Source organism: Podarcis liolepis (genome assembly GCF_965112155.1).
Source record: "Podarcis liolepis genome assembly, chromosome: 1".
Lineage (NCBI taxonomy): Eukaryota > Metazoa > Chordata > Lepidosauria > Squamata > Lacertidae > Podarcis > Podarcis liolepis.
In genome coordinates, this window is record NC_139554.1 from 68,035,966 (window position 1) to 68,050,333 (window position 14,368).

The 14,368-nt window shown below is 40.5% G+C and overlaps 1 protein-coding gene across 2 annotated transcripts in view; it reads left to right on the forward strand.

Moving 5' to 3' along the window:
* GALNT18 (polypeptide N-acetylgalactosaminyltransferase 18) overlaps positions 1–14,368 on the forward strand; it is a 336,801-nt gene that overhangs the window by 256,544 nt on the left and 65,889 nt on the right. For both annotated transcript variants that reach the window (XM_083477681.1, XM_083477680.1), the window contains exons 4-6: positions 3,563–3,746; positions 9,453–9,650; positions 11,482–11,596. In XM_083477681.1, the coding sequence (XP_083333807.1) occupies positions 3,563–3,746; positions 9,453–9,650; positions 11,482–11,596 (497 nt within the window). The remainder of the gene's footprint in view (positions 1–3,562; positions 3,747–9,452; positions 9,651–11,481; positions 11,597–14,368) is intronic.

Sequence of the window (14,368 nt, forward strand, 5' to 3'; positions counted from 1 at the left end):
TGTTCTTAAAACGATTAATTGCCTCTTAAAATACTGCATGGTACAAAATTTAACTTTAGACAAATGTAAGTGTGGGTCTTTGGGCCTTGGCAAGAGTCACTTACATAGAGAATGAGGTGCGTGTGTAAAATGAAACCAGCTGAGCCCAGAACCCAGATTTATTCTCATGTCGCCTGAATATAGGGAAGGTTTGGTTTAAATATTTAAGACAAATTGATAGTGGAGAAGCATTTACGGTACAAGTGATAAAATATAAACAAAACTGTCCTTGAATGGAGGCTGAACAAATAACGATTCTGTTGGAGGTATTGATCTTTAAGTCCTTGAGGTAGTGGGCTATGTTTTCCAGTAATGCTTTCCCATTATGCATTTGACTTGGCATAGAAATGCTGCGTACGTAGCTAAATGCTTAAACATTACACTAAATGGAGGGTCCTGAGCTTCCACAGTGGTGAACAAAGACAGACACAATGAATGGAAGGTGGAGTTTTATATGGGTATTTTGATACAAAGACACTTAAAAACACACACACATGCCACAATTTTGTGAAAGAGAAAATACATTGCGTTCGAAATAACAGGTGGACAGTGAGGGTTCGCAAATCCACAGAAAGTCTTCACAAACACAGGACACTTCCTGCTTCAGATAGCTAACCTACACTCACCCCACTAGTGCACTCTCGGGCGCACCCCCACCCACAACTGCTCTCCTCTCATATGTTTTCTTAATACTTCATGGTAATTTCTCAAGAGGCCTTTAAACGAATGGGGAAATGGTGCTGAAGCTGCAGTCAGTTGGGGTCATCAGCTAAATTATTATCTCCTGAATGCTAGGTACTGGGTGAGGTATATGCAGAATAGGTATCAGGGGCACTCACCCACTGTGCAAAATCTTTCCACGCCTTTCATAACTCGTGAAAACTTGCCCAAAGGGAGCCTGTTGTGCAGCAGAAGAAAGTGTTTGCCAAATATGCCTCTCGCTTTGGCTCAATCCTACAAAGTGTGTGCTTTGTTTAACTGAGAGAGAGAGAAAGCCACAACCCCAAAGCTGCAGCAGAATCTTTTCAGCACAGAGATGGAACGTGTTGTCAGAGCAGAGAGAAGGCACATGTGAAGGGGGCATAAATAATTCATTTCCTCCCTTTGTTTCCATTCATCCCATTGTTTATTTTGAAAACGTGACAGGACAATTCCCCCACCCCTGTCTTAAAAAGAAATGGTGATGATATACCTTAACTGCCGGCTCTTTTTCTCAAGTCACGTTAATATTCATTTGCAAAAGTAAATTGGTTCACGTAGTCATTTACTTGGAATTTATGTACTAATATTTAGACTCCAGAGTGTTTTAATTAATGCAATGTGATAAGGGGAGACTTTTGTGCCAAGAACGTTTTGGGGAATGATGCAGATGAAAAATGCCTTTCTTTCAGATCTCTTCTACTTCAGCACCTGTCCTACCGATGGGGCTCAGCAGCATTAGAACTATTTCATTTGCAATAATATTCCAATATTTCAACATGGGACCACAGTGGAGAGATTTTGACATGGACACGGACACTAATAATACTAATCATAATAATTTGGGAACCCCTCTTCGACTTTTTTATGGGAAAAGAAAATACTTGGACTTGGAGGAAGGGACCTGGGCATGAGAGGCAGGGAAATGCTGGTCTCCCAGGTTGAGAGGCTAGGAGGAGAAAACAAAGAAAGATCCTCAGTGAGAGCTAAGAGGGGATATTGCAGGCATAGGCAAACTCAGCCCTCCAGATGTTTTTGGCCTACAACTCTCATCATCCCTAGCTAACAGGACCAGTGGTCAGAGATGATGGGAATTGTAGTCCCAAAAAGTCTGAAGGGCCGAGTTTGCCTATGCCTGGGCTATTGGGTTAAGAACAACCTTTAAGAGACGACTCTGTATCTATTTGTATATTTTGCAGATTATTTTTTTTTGGTTTTGTTTCCATTAGTTTTCTATATCTTACTGTATAATGAAATTTTTAAATAACACACAGTTATAAATCTTAACACACACAGTTATTTAGAACTATTTCATTTGCCATCCTGGCTCAGGGCTCATCCAGACTTCTCCTTGTACCATGATTTTTAGATACAAGTCTGTGCTTTCCAGGCAGGGGTCTGAGCTGTGGGGGGTTTTTTGGGGGGGCTATCCTGTTGCTTTCCCTGGGAAAACCTGCTGTTTACTGCTGAATCGGACATCAATCCACAGAAAAACCCAATTGATGTTTGTTTTAATTCAGCTGTATTTGTCCAGCAGGACCAACCAACCAATCAACAAACAAACAACCCACTTGGACCCGTGTCTGGAAAGCATGGATCTGTGCCTACAAATCACTGCACTAATGAAAATCTGGGTGAGCCCTCAGCGCAGTTCCAATGCTGGTTCCATGCAAACTATGATTTGCAAACTGAAGCCCAGCATTTGAAGCATGTCGTCTATTCACTGTACTGTAGTCTCCTTTTTGATCATTGATTTGGAAAGCTCAATAATTCACCTGTGGTTAATTACTATATACATGTATTTCCTAGTGGTGACCCTATACACTTCGCTGAAGAATCTAAAATGCCTGAAATCCACCTTTTTATAATTTTCATCACAAAGCAGCATATTTATATGAGCTGTCTGTTTTATAGACATGTTAAGAAAACTGAGTATACTCAATATGCAGTAGCTATGCATCTGCCTCAGGCCTGCCCTACCACCAATCATTTGGCATAATGTTTAAATGTGATGATAATTTTCATGCACGGGCATCCATTATGTACAACCATTCCTCCTTAATTTTGAGATAACTGTGCAGTACTATGGTACGCATACAGGAATGCTTGTGCCCATGCCCTATTTTCTTAGGAAAGGGCAATTGTTCATTGGTTATGGGGGGAAACCAAGAAAACCACACAACATTTACTTTAAGACTTCAAGTGAGTTATAAACAGAGGAGACAGTAATTTCTCCCATGAGTAGGTTTTTGAGCAGCAACACAAAGTCCTGCAAGTACATTTATACACTGCTGTGTACAGATATATACTTGCACCAGTAGGATATCAGAGCTGTGATATTGTTCTGAGGCTTACTCTAGCAAATATATCAGCAAGGATATTCTGGAAAAGGGTGATAATATTGCTAAGATTTATCTAAGAACAGCATTAAGGAAACAATGTGGTTCACATCCCACTGAAGCAAATGGCCAAACTTCCACTGTGCAGCTCAATCATTTACTGCAGAGATTTTTGTAACAAGGCTGGGCTCCAACAAGGAAGCTGGCTCCTATTTCTTTCCTTTGGCTTTTTACCACAGGCCATTTCAACATAAACAGCTTATGTAGTATCTTCAAATGTCTTCTCCTGTATTCCTGCGTTTTGCAAAACTGTTGGTGTTTATTCAATGCAAGGGAAACCTGCAGTTTTCAAGGCCCCGTTCATCGCTCTCCCTTTATATCATACACACAAATAGCCCAACCTATGTTGTTTATGATCTGATCTAGATGAGCACATCTCAGAAGTCGGACCGATGTTCCTAACCTCCTTTGTATTCCTTGTACAGAAGAACTCAAAGAGAAGCTAACAGAATATGTTGATGAGGTGAACACACGGAAGTCTGGGTTCATCAAGGTGGTTCGACACAACAAGCAAGAGGGGCTGATTCGCTCTCGTGTTAGTGGCTGGAGGGCAGCCACGGCTCCCGTAGTTGCACTCTTTGATGCACATGTAGAATTCAACGTGGGATGGTATGTGCCTTGCTGCTTCTGGTCTATGTCATTTGGTAGAGTTTGTTTGCGCATGTTCAGAAAAGTTCTATAGAGGAGTTAATGTAGATCCCTGCATTAACTCTAATGTAGGGATCTAATCCTCTAATGCTGTATTAAATATGTAGCCACTGATTAAAAATTCGTTAAGTGGCAACAAATGAAGTCTTCATCATCCTTTAAATTCCACGGGAGTTTGGCCATTGCTTTCAGTGAGTTAATGAATGCAATTAAAATGTACTTGGATTAAATCTGAGCACACAAGTGTGAAAAGTACCCCTATTCCACTGATTTTTGGAGGACTTTGAACAGTGGGGAAACTATTAGTCCATTCAAAATGAACACATAGGATCCTGCCCTCTGTCAGAATTGGCTTTGTTACATTGTCATCTAGCCAAATGCCACTGGCTGTGTAGTACTGTGACATCATCAAGCTGACTGCCTTGACACCTGATTGGTTGGCAGCATGTTAGGCTTAACCTGTTGTTGTTTTAGATGGTGCCAAGGCAGCAGACAGTCACTCAGGGCTGCAGATAACAGCAAACAATATGAGCAAGAGAGGGATTAAGGATATAATAGCTGTCCCCTCACAAAAGAATAATTGACATGTACATGTGCACTGACACTTGCATGAAAACAGCCAGACTGGTGAGATGTAATGCAAGTCCCTGGTGTAACAGGCAGACCATCGGGCTGTTAAAGCCAATAGCTGAAGCTTCATTGGCTTCTCTAGACTCAGCATTACATACAACACTTTAGTAAGTCACATATAGACAGTTCTTAATATATAACTATCTTGAATAGCTTGGTTCAGAACATGCAAATATTATTTGGCTGATAAAATTAAATGAATGCATGCTAATGGCTTAGAAAGTCTCTGTATTGGTAGTGTTACTATTCTTATTTGTTCTTACCCTGTATATAATTCCTGATAAAAGAGTAAGGTGGATTCGGTTTGAGTGGGCATCACCTAGGCAGAAGACATAGAAAGTCACAATCTTCAGAGCCTGAAAGGTTGCACAAATCTGACACCTTTTAAAGTGACCATCTCTGTGCCATAGAATTGTATTCTATGGAAGTTGATTTCTATGTCAACAGGAGAGGTGAAAGGGGTGGAAGATGATAGGTGTCCGATAAGAAATACAAAGAAAGTGTTTAGCTTTTTAAAATCATGTTTTGAAGAAGAATATGTGAGGAAAGGTAAAAATAGAGATGCTGAAGGATAAAACTCAGGGAAAGAGATGTCCCTACATTCTGCTAAAGTGGCAGTCAAAAAGGAACAGAGGGGGGAAAGGTGCTCTTTCTGCCCTCAAGCCAGGAATAGCACATGGGACATCTCTGCTTGAGGACAAGGGCCAGAATGTAAAGCTCTAGAAGTTTATAAAGTGCTGCTCTGTGGAGGTGCAGATCCCCCATGTCACCACTTGAAGGACACCAGTTAAAGGCAAGTTACCTATATTGAATTTGGCATTGTCCCATTACAGTGGTGGTGCTCTGCAGAAACAGTGAGCCAGCAACTATCATCATTTTGGTACACACAGCAATTTATCTCACTTTTCACATACAATTCCTGCATTTAGGAAGGTATAATAGGATAAGCTAACATGCTCAGTTATCTGTTCAGTTTCCTTGAATGTAAGGAGGGGATTTTTATTTTTTTTAGCCAAGTGGTTCATAATGCAGTCAGAGTCTAAAAACAATTAAGGGGGTTGTAAAACATGGCCTTAAACTTTGAAATCTTTTAAAAATGAAGGCATCTGTAGTCTTAATATTCCTGTGTGGTCAGATAATGTCAGTGGAGGGATCTTATCTGTACACACAAAAGGAACAGGGACAGAAGTCCCCTGGAGATATGAATAGGGAAAGAATTTTGGATAGATAAGCTCAATCCATTTTCTGAACAGAGAATTACAACAAAAGAAAATTGAGGTGGGGTATGCAGGTTGGCTGTGTATAGCTAAGAAGCAAGAGTTCTTAAGGTGGATACAGTAGATAGGACTCCGTATTACCACCTGTTCCTTTTAATCTCAGTCCCTGCTGCTTTATACTGTTGAACAGCACTATGCCCTGTTCCATCGTTCTGCCCTGCTGATCCAAACCTTAAATAGCCTTCTAAACAAACACACATGCAAACCAAGTTACAAAGGGAACACAAAATATATAAGCTTCCCTGAATATAAACTTCCTTGGCATTATCTTGCCACTGTGGCATAAATCCTATAGGCCAGGAAAGTAAGTTGTTTGGCCTTTATGGGTCATTCAGACCTGAGCTTTCGTTGTGCATCTTGTTTTAGTTCTGTTCTTAAAATAGGAACAAGGAACGGCACACTCTTAGGACCACTCTTCACCTTTCTCCAAGACTGTGCCATGTGCCAAATGGGCATAATATTCATCAGTGGCACCAGTGACATAACTGGTGCAATTAATTCTGCTTTCATAGAACCATCTTACTGCATCCCACGCCTCCAAATATACCCGAGACTATAGTTAATTAAAATTGGAGACCTTGCTTACCTTAGCAATAAGCACAACATTGGCTAGGGTTACTAGTAAGAAGGTTTTTGCAATCTACACCCTTTTTTTATTACATGCATAACTCTATGAGAAAATGGAGCATTCCCTATTCCCATGGTATGTGCAGGGCTTGATTGCTGGATGGCAGCCAAAATGTCTAGTTCTAAGTTGGACGATCTTGAAGTCCTCAGTCTCCTACTTTTTCTTCATTTGTGTGGGCCAGGGGTAGAAGGTGTCCCTAAGCAATCTATTGACATAAAGCATGTGCAGAAATATTCAGTTAATATGCAACAGACCCATCTTATTGCGTGGTTTATGATTAAAGTTAATTATAGCTTTCTAAGGTGCAAAATGTTGCACTAACTTGGAAGCACTGAGTTTAGCTGTAAATTTTAAAATACAATTCCATCAATAAATCAGTAGGGGCATTTCTTTAGAAAATAATGGGTGTTCAAATGGAAAGTGGATTTGGATAATGACTCAAATCAATAATTTTCTGTTTGGTGACTGAAACCAATTTCACCAGATTAGACAATGCTTTGGGTTTTTATTTTTAAAGGTGGGGGACTGAGTTTAAATCCCCTTTTTGCTTTGTGGCTTTATGCCGAAACCATTGTAATTTTGACTGTGGCTCAGGTCAGTTATTGAGTGCCATGTGATCACCCACGTGAGATCAGGGTGCTGTGGCAGGGTTTTGTGGAGTTGCTATTTCATGGAGCCCCAGGAAAATGAAATTGCACCAGTGGTAGCACTGGATTGGCTCTGCTGGTGTGTTTGCACCACACCAACATTTCCACTTCACCCCTCTCTTTCTTGGTAAGCAGCAGTGATGCATTTAACTGAAGGTCAGGGAAGCACCAGTGTCCCACTAAATCACCCACCCCTGCTGTTGTTACCTAGAACTTGGTTGCAGACCAAGATTAATGGGCTGGTTCCTCCACCTCCAGCTGAAGATAAGCTCTGCACAAACCAGACTCTTAATATTTGCCTCTCAGTGCATGTAACGCCAAATATGCCTTGTGGCATGGAAAAGTAAATATCAGAAGAAGGAACCTGTGTTGGAGCACATTGCCACATATTTGCATGTGGAATTCTGGGAATGCCCAGAATTGTTAGTATTAAAAAACGGAAATGGGGGCAACAGTGGTTCATAATCAGTGCTGTTCTGGCTAAAACTGCAATTAATCTCTTCAAGAAAGATTCTGATAATTATTCGACTGTGAAACTAATTCAACATATTTTAAAAGCTGCCAAATTAGTAATTATTAAAATCTGGAAATCATCACAACTTTCCAATAGCAAACTGTGATATGTTAAGCAATGGGGTGTGTTATAAATGGAGAAAGCAGCAGGTCAGTCACAAACAGTTCTCCTCCTAGGAGAATCATTGCAGGGCTTAACCGATTCTTACTATAATTGGTGAGGGGGGGTTATAATCTCTTTCAGAACAAATGAGACCATATCATCCGTTAGCTGACAACATTTTTCTTAAGAATCCCTAGCTGGCTAAGAAAGGACAAGGCCTATGAGTACGTTTTAAGTGCCATTTCCTCATGATGGAGGGCAATAACTATTTTTCAACCCAAGCACTAACCCAGCCATTTCGAATGTGCTCACATGAATGAACCCACCATGTTGTGCAGACAGTCATAGATATAGAGGCCACAGCTTCTGTGGTTGCTACATCACAACTATAGTTATGAAGATCCTGGAAATGGTTGTTGGTTATATCAGTGGTTGCTTCCCACATGCCTCTTCACAGAAGGATATACCTTATGCTTTCAGGGAATTAGCCACAGATCACAGGGCATAACTTTTCTGGAAGAGTCCCCCCCCCCCAAGGCACTGTCCAATGTAATTACCTATTCTACTCATTAGTGGCTTTAATTATAGTGTATGTCAAAGATTCATGCTTCAGGAAAACCCCGTTACATAATAAGTAATACTCCTTTGCTGCTGGAGATTTGCTGAAGTTTGCTGTTCAGTATTTCATATCTTCAGTGTCTGATAGTGCCTGCTTATTAATTTATTTAAATCTATCTGGACAATTCTTCATCCAAGCATATTCCAGGTGGTGTACAATGGGCATGCATAAAACTGCTCATGCCAGATGCAGTAAAATGGAAGCAAGAATCAACATTCACAACGAATTAGCATCGATAAAACTTTCAAACTATAATGCAGAGTAAACATAACCATTTAAAATGTGTGGGCAAAAAATAAAATAAAAAATAACCAGTGCTGGAATACTGTAATGTCAACTTCTTCTAATTATTTGGCTGCCTCACCTGGCCAATTACTAAAACATGCTAAATTAAGATTATGTTTTGTTTTCTGATTTCAATCTTGATAGAAGAAGACTCTTTGAAAGGGTAGAAGCCTTTAATCTTAGGACAGCTCTGTTCTTGCTGATATCCTTGATCGTTTGACAGCTGTAAGCTGTAAGGATAATTGTCACCAATATGAAAGTCCTAATCTCTTCTTATCACTGAGGCAAGAAAGTAACAGGGAAACATGCTAAATGGTAAAACTGTTGTGTGTAGGAGCTCTAAAGATCTTAAGTGAAGTTAAAGGATCCCACTGACATCAGTAGAAGTTCAGAGCAGGAGGAGAGGAGAGAGGGAGAAGGAAGAGCTATGAGTGGGAGGGGCTCCTTTCCCCATCCTCTTGACCTCAACAAACCTGCTGCACCTGGAACTGGGTGTGGAAAGTGCAGCTGAATGGAACACAGCTGAGGGCAGCCTAAAGAAATACCATCCACCTTGTCCTGTCCATAAAAAAGAAAGTCTAGAGTGAGATACCAGGGTGTTTCTAGGAACTTTTCTTGTTGTGAGACTTTTGTGGGTGAGTTGAGAGTTTGGACCCTGGGTGAGAACCAGGAAGCTGAGAGGAATGGTATATCAGAAGGAAAATGAATTGCTATAGATTTTTATATACTTAAAACTTTGCATTAATGGAACATCTTTATATGTAACTGTGTATTTTTATAATATTTTGTTAAAGTTGACTGTTGCTGCTTCAGTTTTTTTGTAAACTGCTTAGAGAAATTTTTAATATACTAAGTCGTATAGAAATTTAAAATAAAATGAAGGAAGAAAATAGGAATTAAGCTGATGATTATAACTCTTGAAACACTCTGATTGTCGTCTCTCCCCCCCCCACCCCACCCCTTAGGGCTGAACCGGTACTAACCAGAATCAAGGAAAACAGAAAAAGAGTCATTTCGCCATCATTTGATAACATCAAATATGACAATTTTGAAATAGAAGAGTATCCTCTGTCTGCACAAGGGTTTGATTGGGAATTATGGTGCCGATATTTAAACCCACCCAAGTCATGGTGGAAGTTGGAAAACACAACTGCTCCTATAAGGTAAAACATGTAAATGTGAGTCATTCTGAGAAACAGCCACAAGAGAGGGCTGCTGCTTTCATATCCTGCTTGAGGGCCTCCTGTAGGCATCTAGTATTGGTAGACCCAGTGCAGGATGCAGGACTAGATAGGCATTTGGCCTGATCCATCTGGCCTCTTCTTACATTAAAAAAAATCAAATTATGCAGGTGGATTTGGGTGTCATTTGGTTAAACCCCTGTGGCCAACGGCTCACCCACAGTGGGGCATTTTCAGTTCCAATAAAATACTGTTTTTATGTAACCATGACAAATTACAGAGCTGCTGTCACTATTTATACAGTCACTGGCACACTGTAATGGAAGGCCATGGCTGGTTGTAAAAAAAGGCTGAAATATGCAGGTTTGCAGCAAAAGCAAGCCTGTTTCTTTTGAGGATATATTTGGGAAATCTGCCATGCTGTGAAGAGTGTACTTTCGTTCCCCACCCTCCACCCCCATGCATAGCACTGATGTCTTGATGCAACATAATGAGGAATGATTGGCATTTTCTTCATCATGAAGTTCACAAGGAACAGCTTCCCCTAGTTCCAAGCTGACACTTTATCATCTGTACAAGCAGGGAAGGGAGATTTCAGGGGTGTGATTTAATTTTTTAAAAAGAATTTTTACGATCACATCAGGAGCAGATGCCTCAGTTTATCACAGCTTGGTTATCATTGTCTTGATGAATGCAAAATGGTGTATCCTGTTCTATAACAACCCCCTGTCCCCTTTAATTAGCATCCTGTTGTCCCCAGTGCACTTCTTTTGCTCACATAATAGCACAAGTGACATTTTTCTATTTGCCAGCCTGCATGACGAAGCAAGAGTAGGGCTAAAGCCAGATTAATTGTTCCATTCTCAGCCACTTTATAAATACTGTGTGGCTGAATCTCAGCCAGTTCAAATGCCACTGAAGACTAGCCGGACAAGAGGCCAAAAGATGCAATGCCTAGGTCTTCCTGAACATTTCCTCCCCTTGTTGCATGGCAGTATTTGGAGTCATTACATTGAACTGAGTGGCTGAGTCCAATGAACGATGGAGCGAGCCACACTTCAGACAAGCATTTAAAAATGTTCTCTGAAACCTTTGCAACATCAGTATCTATCACACAGTAGCCCTGTGCAGCTAGCATATGTGGTGATAACAAAGCATCATGGCATGTGCTGGCTGTCCCTGTCCCATCCATGCATTTACTAAAAGCTGCCAATAGCTTTTGGTGAATGTGCAGCCAATGGGTACAATGCTGCTTATCTCCATTCATGCATTGATATCTCCACAAATGTAATCTTAACTGGGCTAAAGAAACCCATTTGAGCAGCCCAGTTCTACATGGAGTCTTTATGACTGCAAAAAGTTTGCAATGCATTTTATTTTATTAGTTACAAAGGTCTTAGCCTGGACACTATTTGTAGGAGACATCGTAGGAGGTCCATGTAAACTATTTGAGGTTCTCTGCGGATAAACAGGACAGCCATGTAATTAAGGAATGTATTGGTTACTTGAGGGGCTCAATTAATACCTTAGTGTGGATGCTTCAGTAATAGCACCAAAATACCAGGTTCCTGCCAGTACCCGAGATGAATAAGTTGCTCACGGCTTTGGTCAGCTTTGGTCCAGTCCAGAAGAAAATTCAGCTTATTCTGAGTGCAAGCCAGATCTTTAATTTATCCCACTATTGGAGGTGGGACTGAATAAGACACACAAATTTTATGGTTGGGGAATTTACCTTAAATGAGGCATATCTGAAATTCACTAAGCTGATTAAATTCCAGTGTTTTAATATTTGCTGCTTTTTTTCCCTGTCTAGGAGCCCTGCACTAATTGGATGCTTCATAGTAGACAGAGAATATTTCCAAGAGATTGGTCTGCTAGATGAAGGCATGGAGGTCTATGGAGGTGAAAACGTAGAACTTGGGATCAGGGTAAGAAACCATCGGGAACCAACTAGCAGATTTTAGATGAGGAAAACGTAATAGATGATGAAGTCAGAATTGGAAACACACAAAAAGATTGGATTCTGAGTCTCAAAAATCAGATACAGTTGTACCTTGGATCTCAAACACCTTGGCTCCCGAACAAATCAGCTCCCGAACAATTGAAACCTAGAAGTGAGTGTTCTGGTTTTCAAATGATTTCCAGAAGCCGAATGTTCAGCATGGCTTCCACGGCTTCTAGTTGGCTGCAGGACGCTCCTGCAGCCAATCGGAAGCTGCGCCTTGGTTCCTTGGTTTTTGAACGGTTCCAGGAGTCAAACAGACTTCCGGAATGCATTCTGTTCAAGAAGGTACAAATGTATTGGATGAAAATAATATATTGTTGAGTAGTATCTTACATATCTTGAATATACAAGCTCTTCCTCAGATTCAATTAATTAATAATCAAACAGATAAGAGAACAGCTTTCTGTACTGGTTTACTGTTATCAAAAATTATATTGAATCTTGGCTAAGGTCTTCTAATTTATGTAATAAGCCCAAAATTACTCCTTAATTCATCAATAAATAACTTTCCCTTGGCAGGAGTACAAACATTGATTGCTTTACCGCTATGAAAAATAATATGTTTTAAGTTAATAAGATTATCAATCAATAACTCTTTTTTTTTTACCATGCTGTAATACAGAAGAAAAGTATTTGAAACCTTGGTGCTGTCTCAGCATGTCAGAGAGACTGGTTAATTTGTGCTTTTGGTTCCTGTTCAAAAGCTTTCTGGATATTCCCCCCCCCCCCAGTCCATTACTGCATAATTGTAATGAAGGTGTTTTGCATTTTCCCATCATACTTTTTATACCTTGATATAAGTGTAAAATCATATTAGATATTTGCCAATAGGGCGACTGTCAGTGTGTTGAATCCAGAGTTGCCTTTCCGTGAATTGAAGTCCCCACCTCACCAGTGGACCCAAATTTGTGCCCCTCTGCAAGCAGGGTAGGGAGCAGGGTACCTGGTCAGCTGCTTCTCTGTCCTGAATCTTGCAACATTCAGCTTCATAGGATGTCCATGACTTCTTCTTGTGTTATGACAGAGAAGTAAAAACCGACTACCTTAGAAGCCTGTGGAAAAGATAAATAGAGAAAGGACATAAACAATGCTGAGTGTTAAGTACTGTAAAATGATCGTGTAAAATTGTTTAAATATTTTAAAGTTTTGCTGAACAAATGAACCTTGGATAAGATTCATCGCCCTCTTTTAATTAAAGTTTTGTTGGTAGCAAGAGCAGCACCCTCCAGACACATCTGTTTGTTTAAACACAGTTGAGCCACTTTAGAAGCCGATAAAATATGAGACAGATGTGCTCTTCCTTCTCAGCATAGGCTGTACATATTTATAGAATACTGAGTCTGTATAATCATACAATTTTCATTCCACTCAATGCCATTAGTTTATTAGCAACAATCTATGTGATTTATGTTTCTCATTTCAGTCTCTCTAACTCCTTCCAAAAAATGTAATACTATTGGTTTTTTAGAGGGCCAGCTGATTTTTAGAGCAAGTGAAAGTATCCTAAGGAAGACAGCTGGATTGGTTTGAGCCACTTTACAAAAATAGATTTATGAACTATGCCATGCACAGCTTAACAGCACACAGCTCTTATTTGCCTTCTGTGGCTTTTTAGGTCATTGGCACAGAGCATGCATGGTGTAGCCACAATCCAGAAGGACGTGATACGTCCCACACCAGAGGCAAATGCTCAGACATTTAGCAGCCCTTCACTTCCAGAAATGTCTTGGGAGCCACACAATGTGACATGCTGTGTTTTTACTTGCAAGGCATTCCAGAAAATGTGGCTGGTGGGAAGTTGTGAGTAACATAGGGGTAGCGGTAGTAGTAGAGACAATGAAAAACCTTCATAATGCTAAGGTAGTATTAGAGACAGCACTTTCTCCCCAAATACTAGTCTCATGTCCTGCTTTCAAACTTTTTGTAGGCCTTTGGATGAACAGACTGCATGGGCCTTTGGCTGCATCCACCAGGGTTCATTTTATTACCTTAAATTTATGTTCCCCACCTCAACCCCCCCCCCCCGGAAGGTCATTTCTCCCCTATCTGCCCAACAAATAGTTGACAAAGAAAATTTCAGAATGCTCGGCTCAGCTCTACCCAAAGTATAGTTTGAACACCACAACTTCAGAATAGTCTCTGGACTGGAATGGTATCCAGCATGGCTTACACTCTCTGGATCGCAGGCCCTATTATAAAGGCAAAGAGAAATATTTATAAATAAGTGATAAAGAACACTACTTCAAGTACAACATTGAGGCTACAAAATGTACTACAGATGCTTTCATTTCACTCTCTCCCGTTTCAACTTTTTCCTCTCACTTGTCAAAGATAAAGCATTACTGCATCAGAAGAAAGGGCAAGTTCCTCACCGTGTTACATTACAGACAAGAGATGGGAGCTTCCTCTGTAGCTCCTACTAGAGGGTCGGGAGTCATGAGACCACCCCTATAAGCTGGTTTCTCTGCTTGAACTTGTGCACTGTGCTTGAAGATAGATAGTGCTTTGATTTTGAGCTGACTGACTTCCAGTTTCTTTACACTGGCAAGGAGTTTGATCAACATCTACCCATGAGGCTTTCCTAATAATTTGCATGACAGAATATGGCCCCAAAGCTCTCAAGTAATATGCTAGCCAGTCAGCTTGGCTTATCCTATGCCAAAGTTAACGGCTGAAGATCACATTGATGGACAGG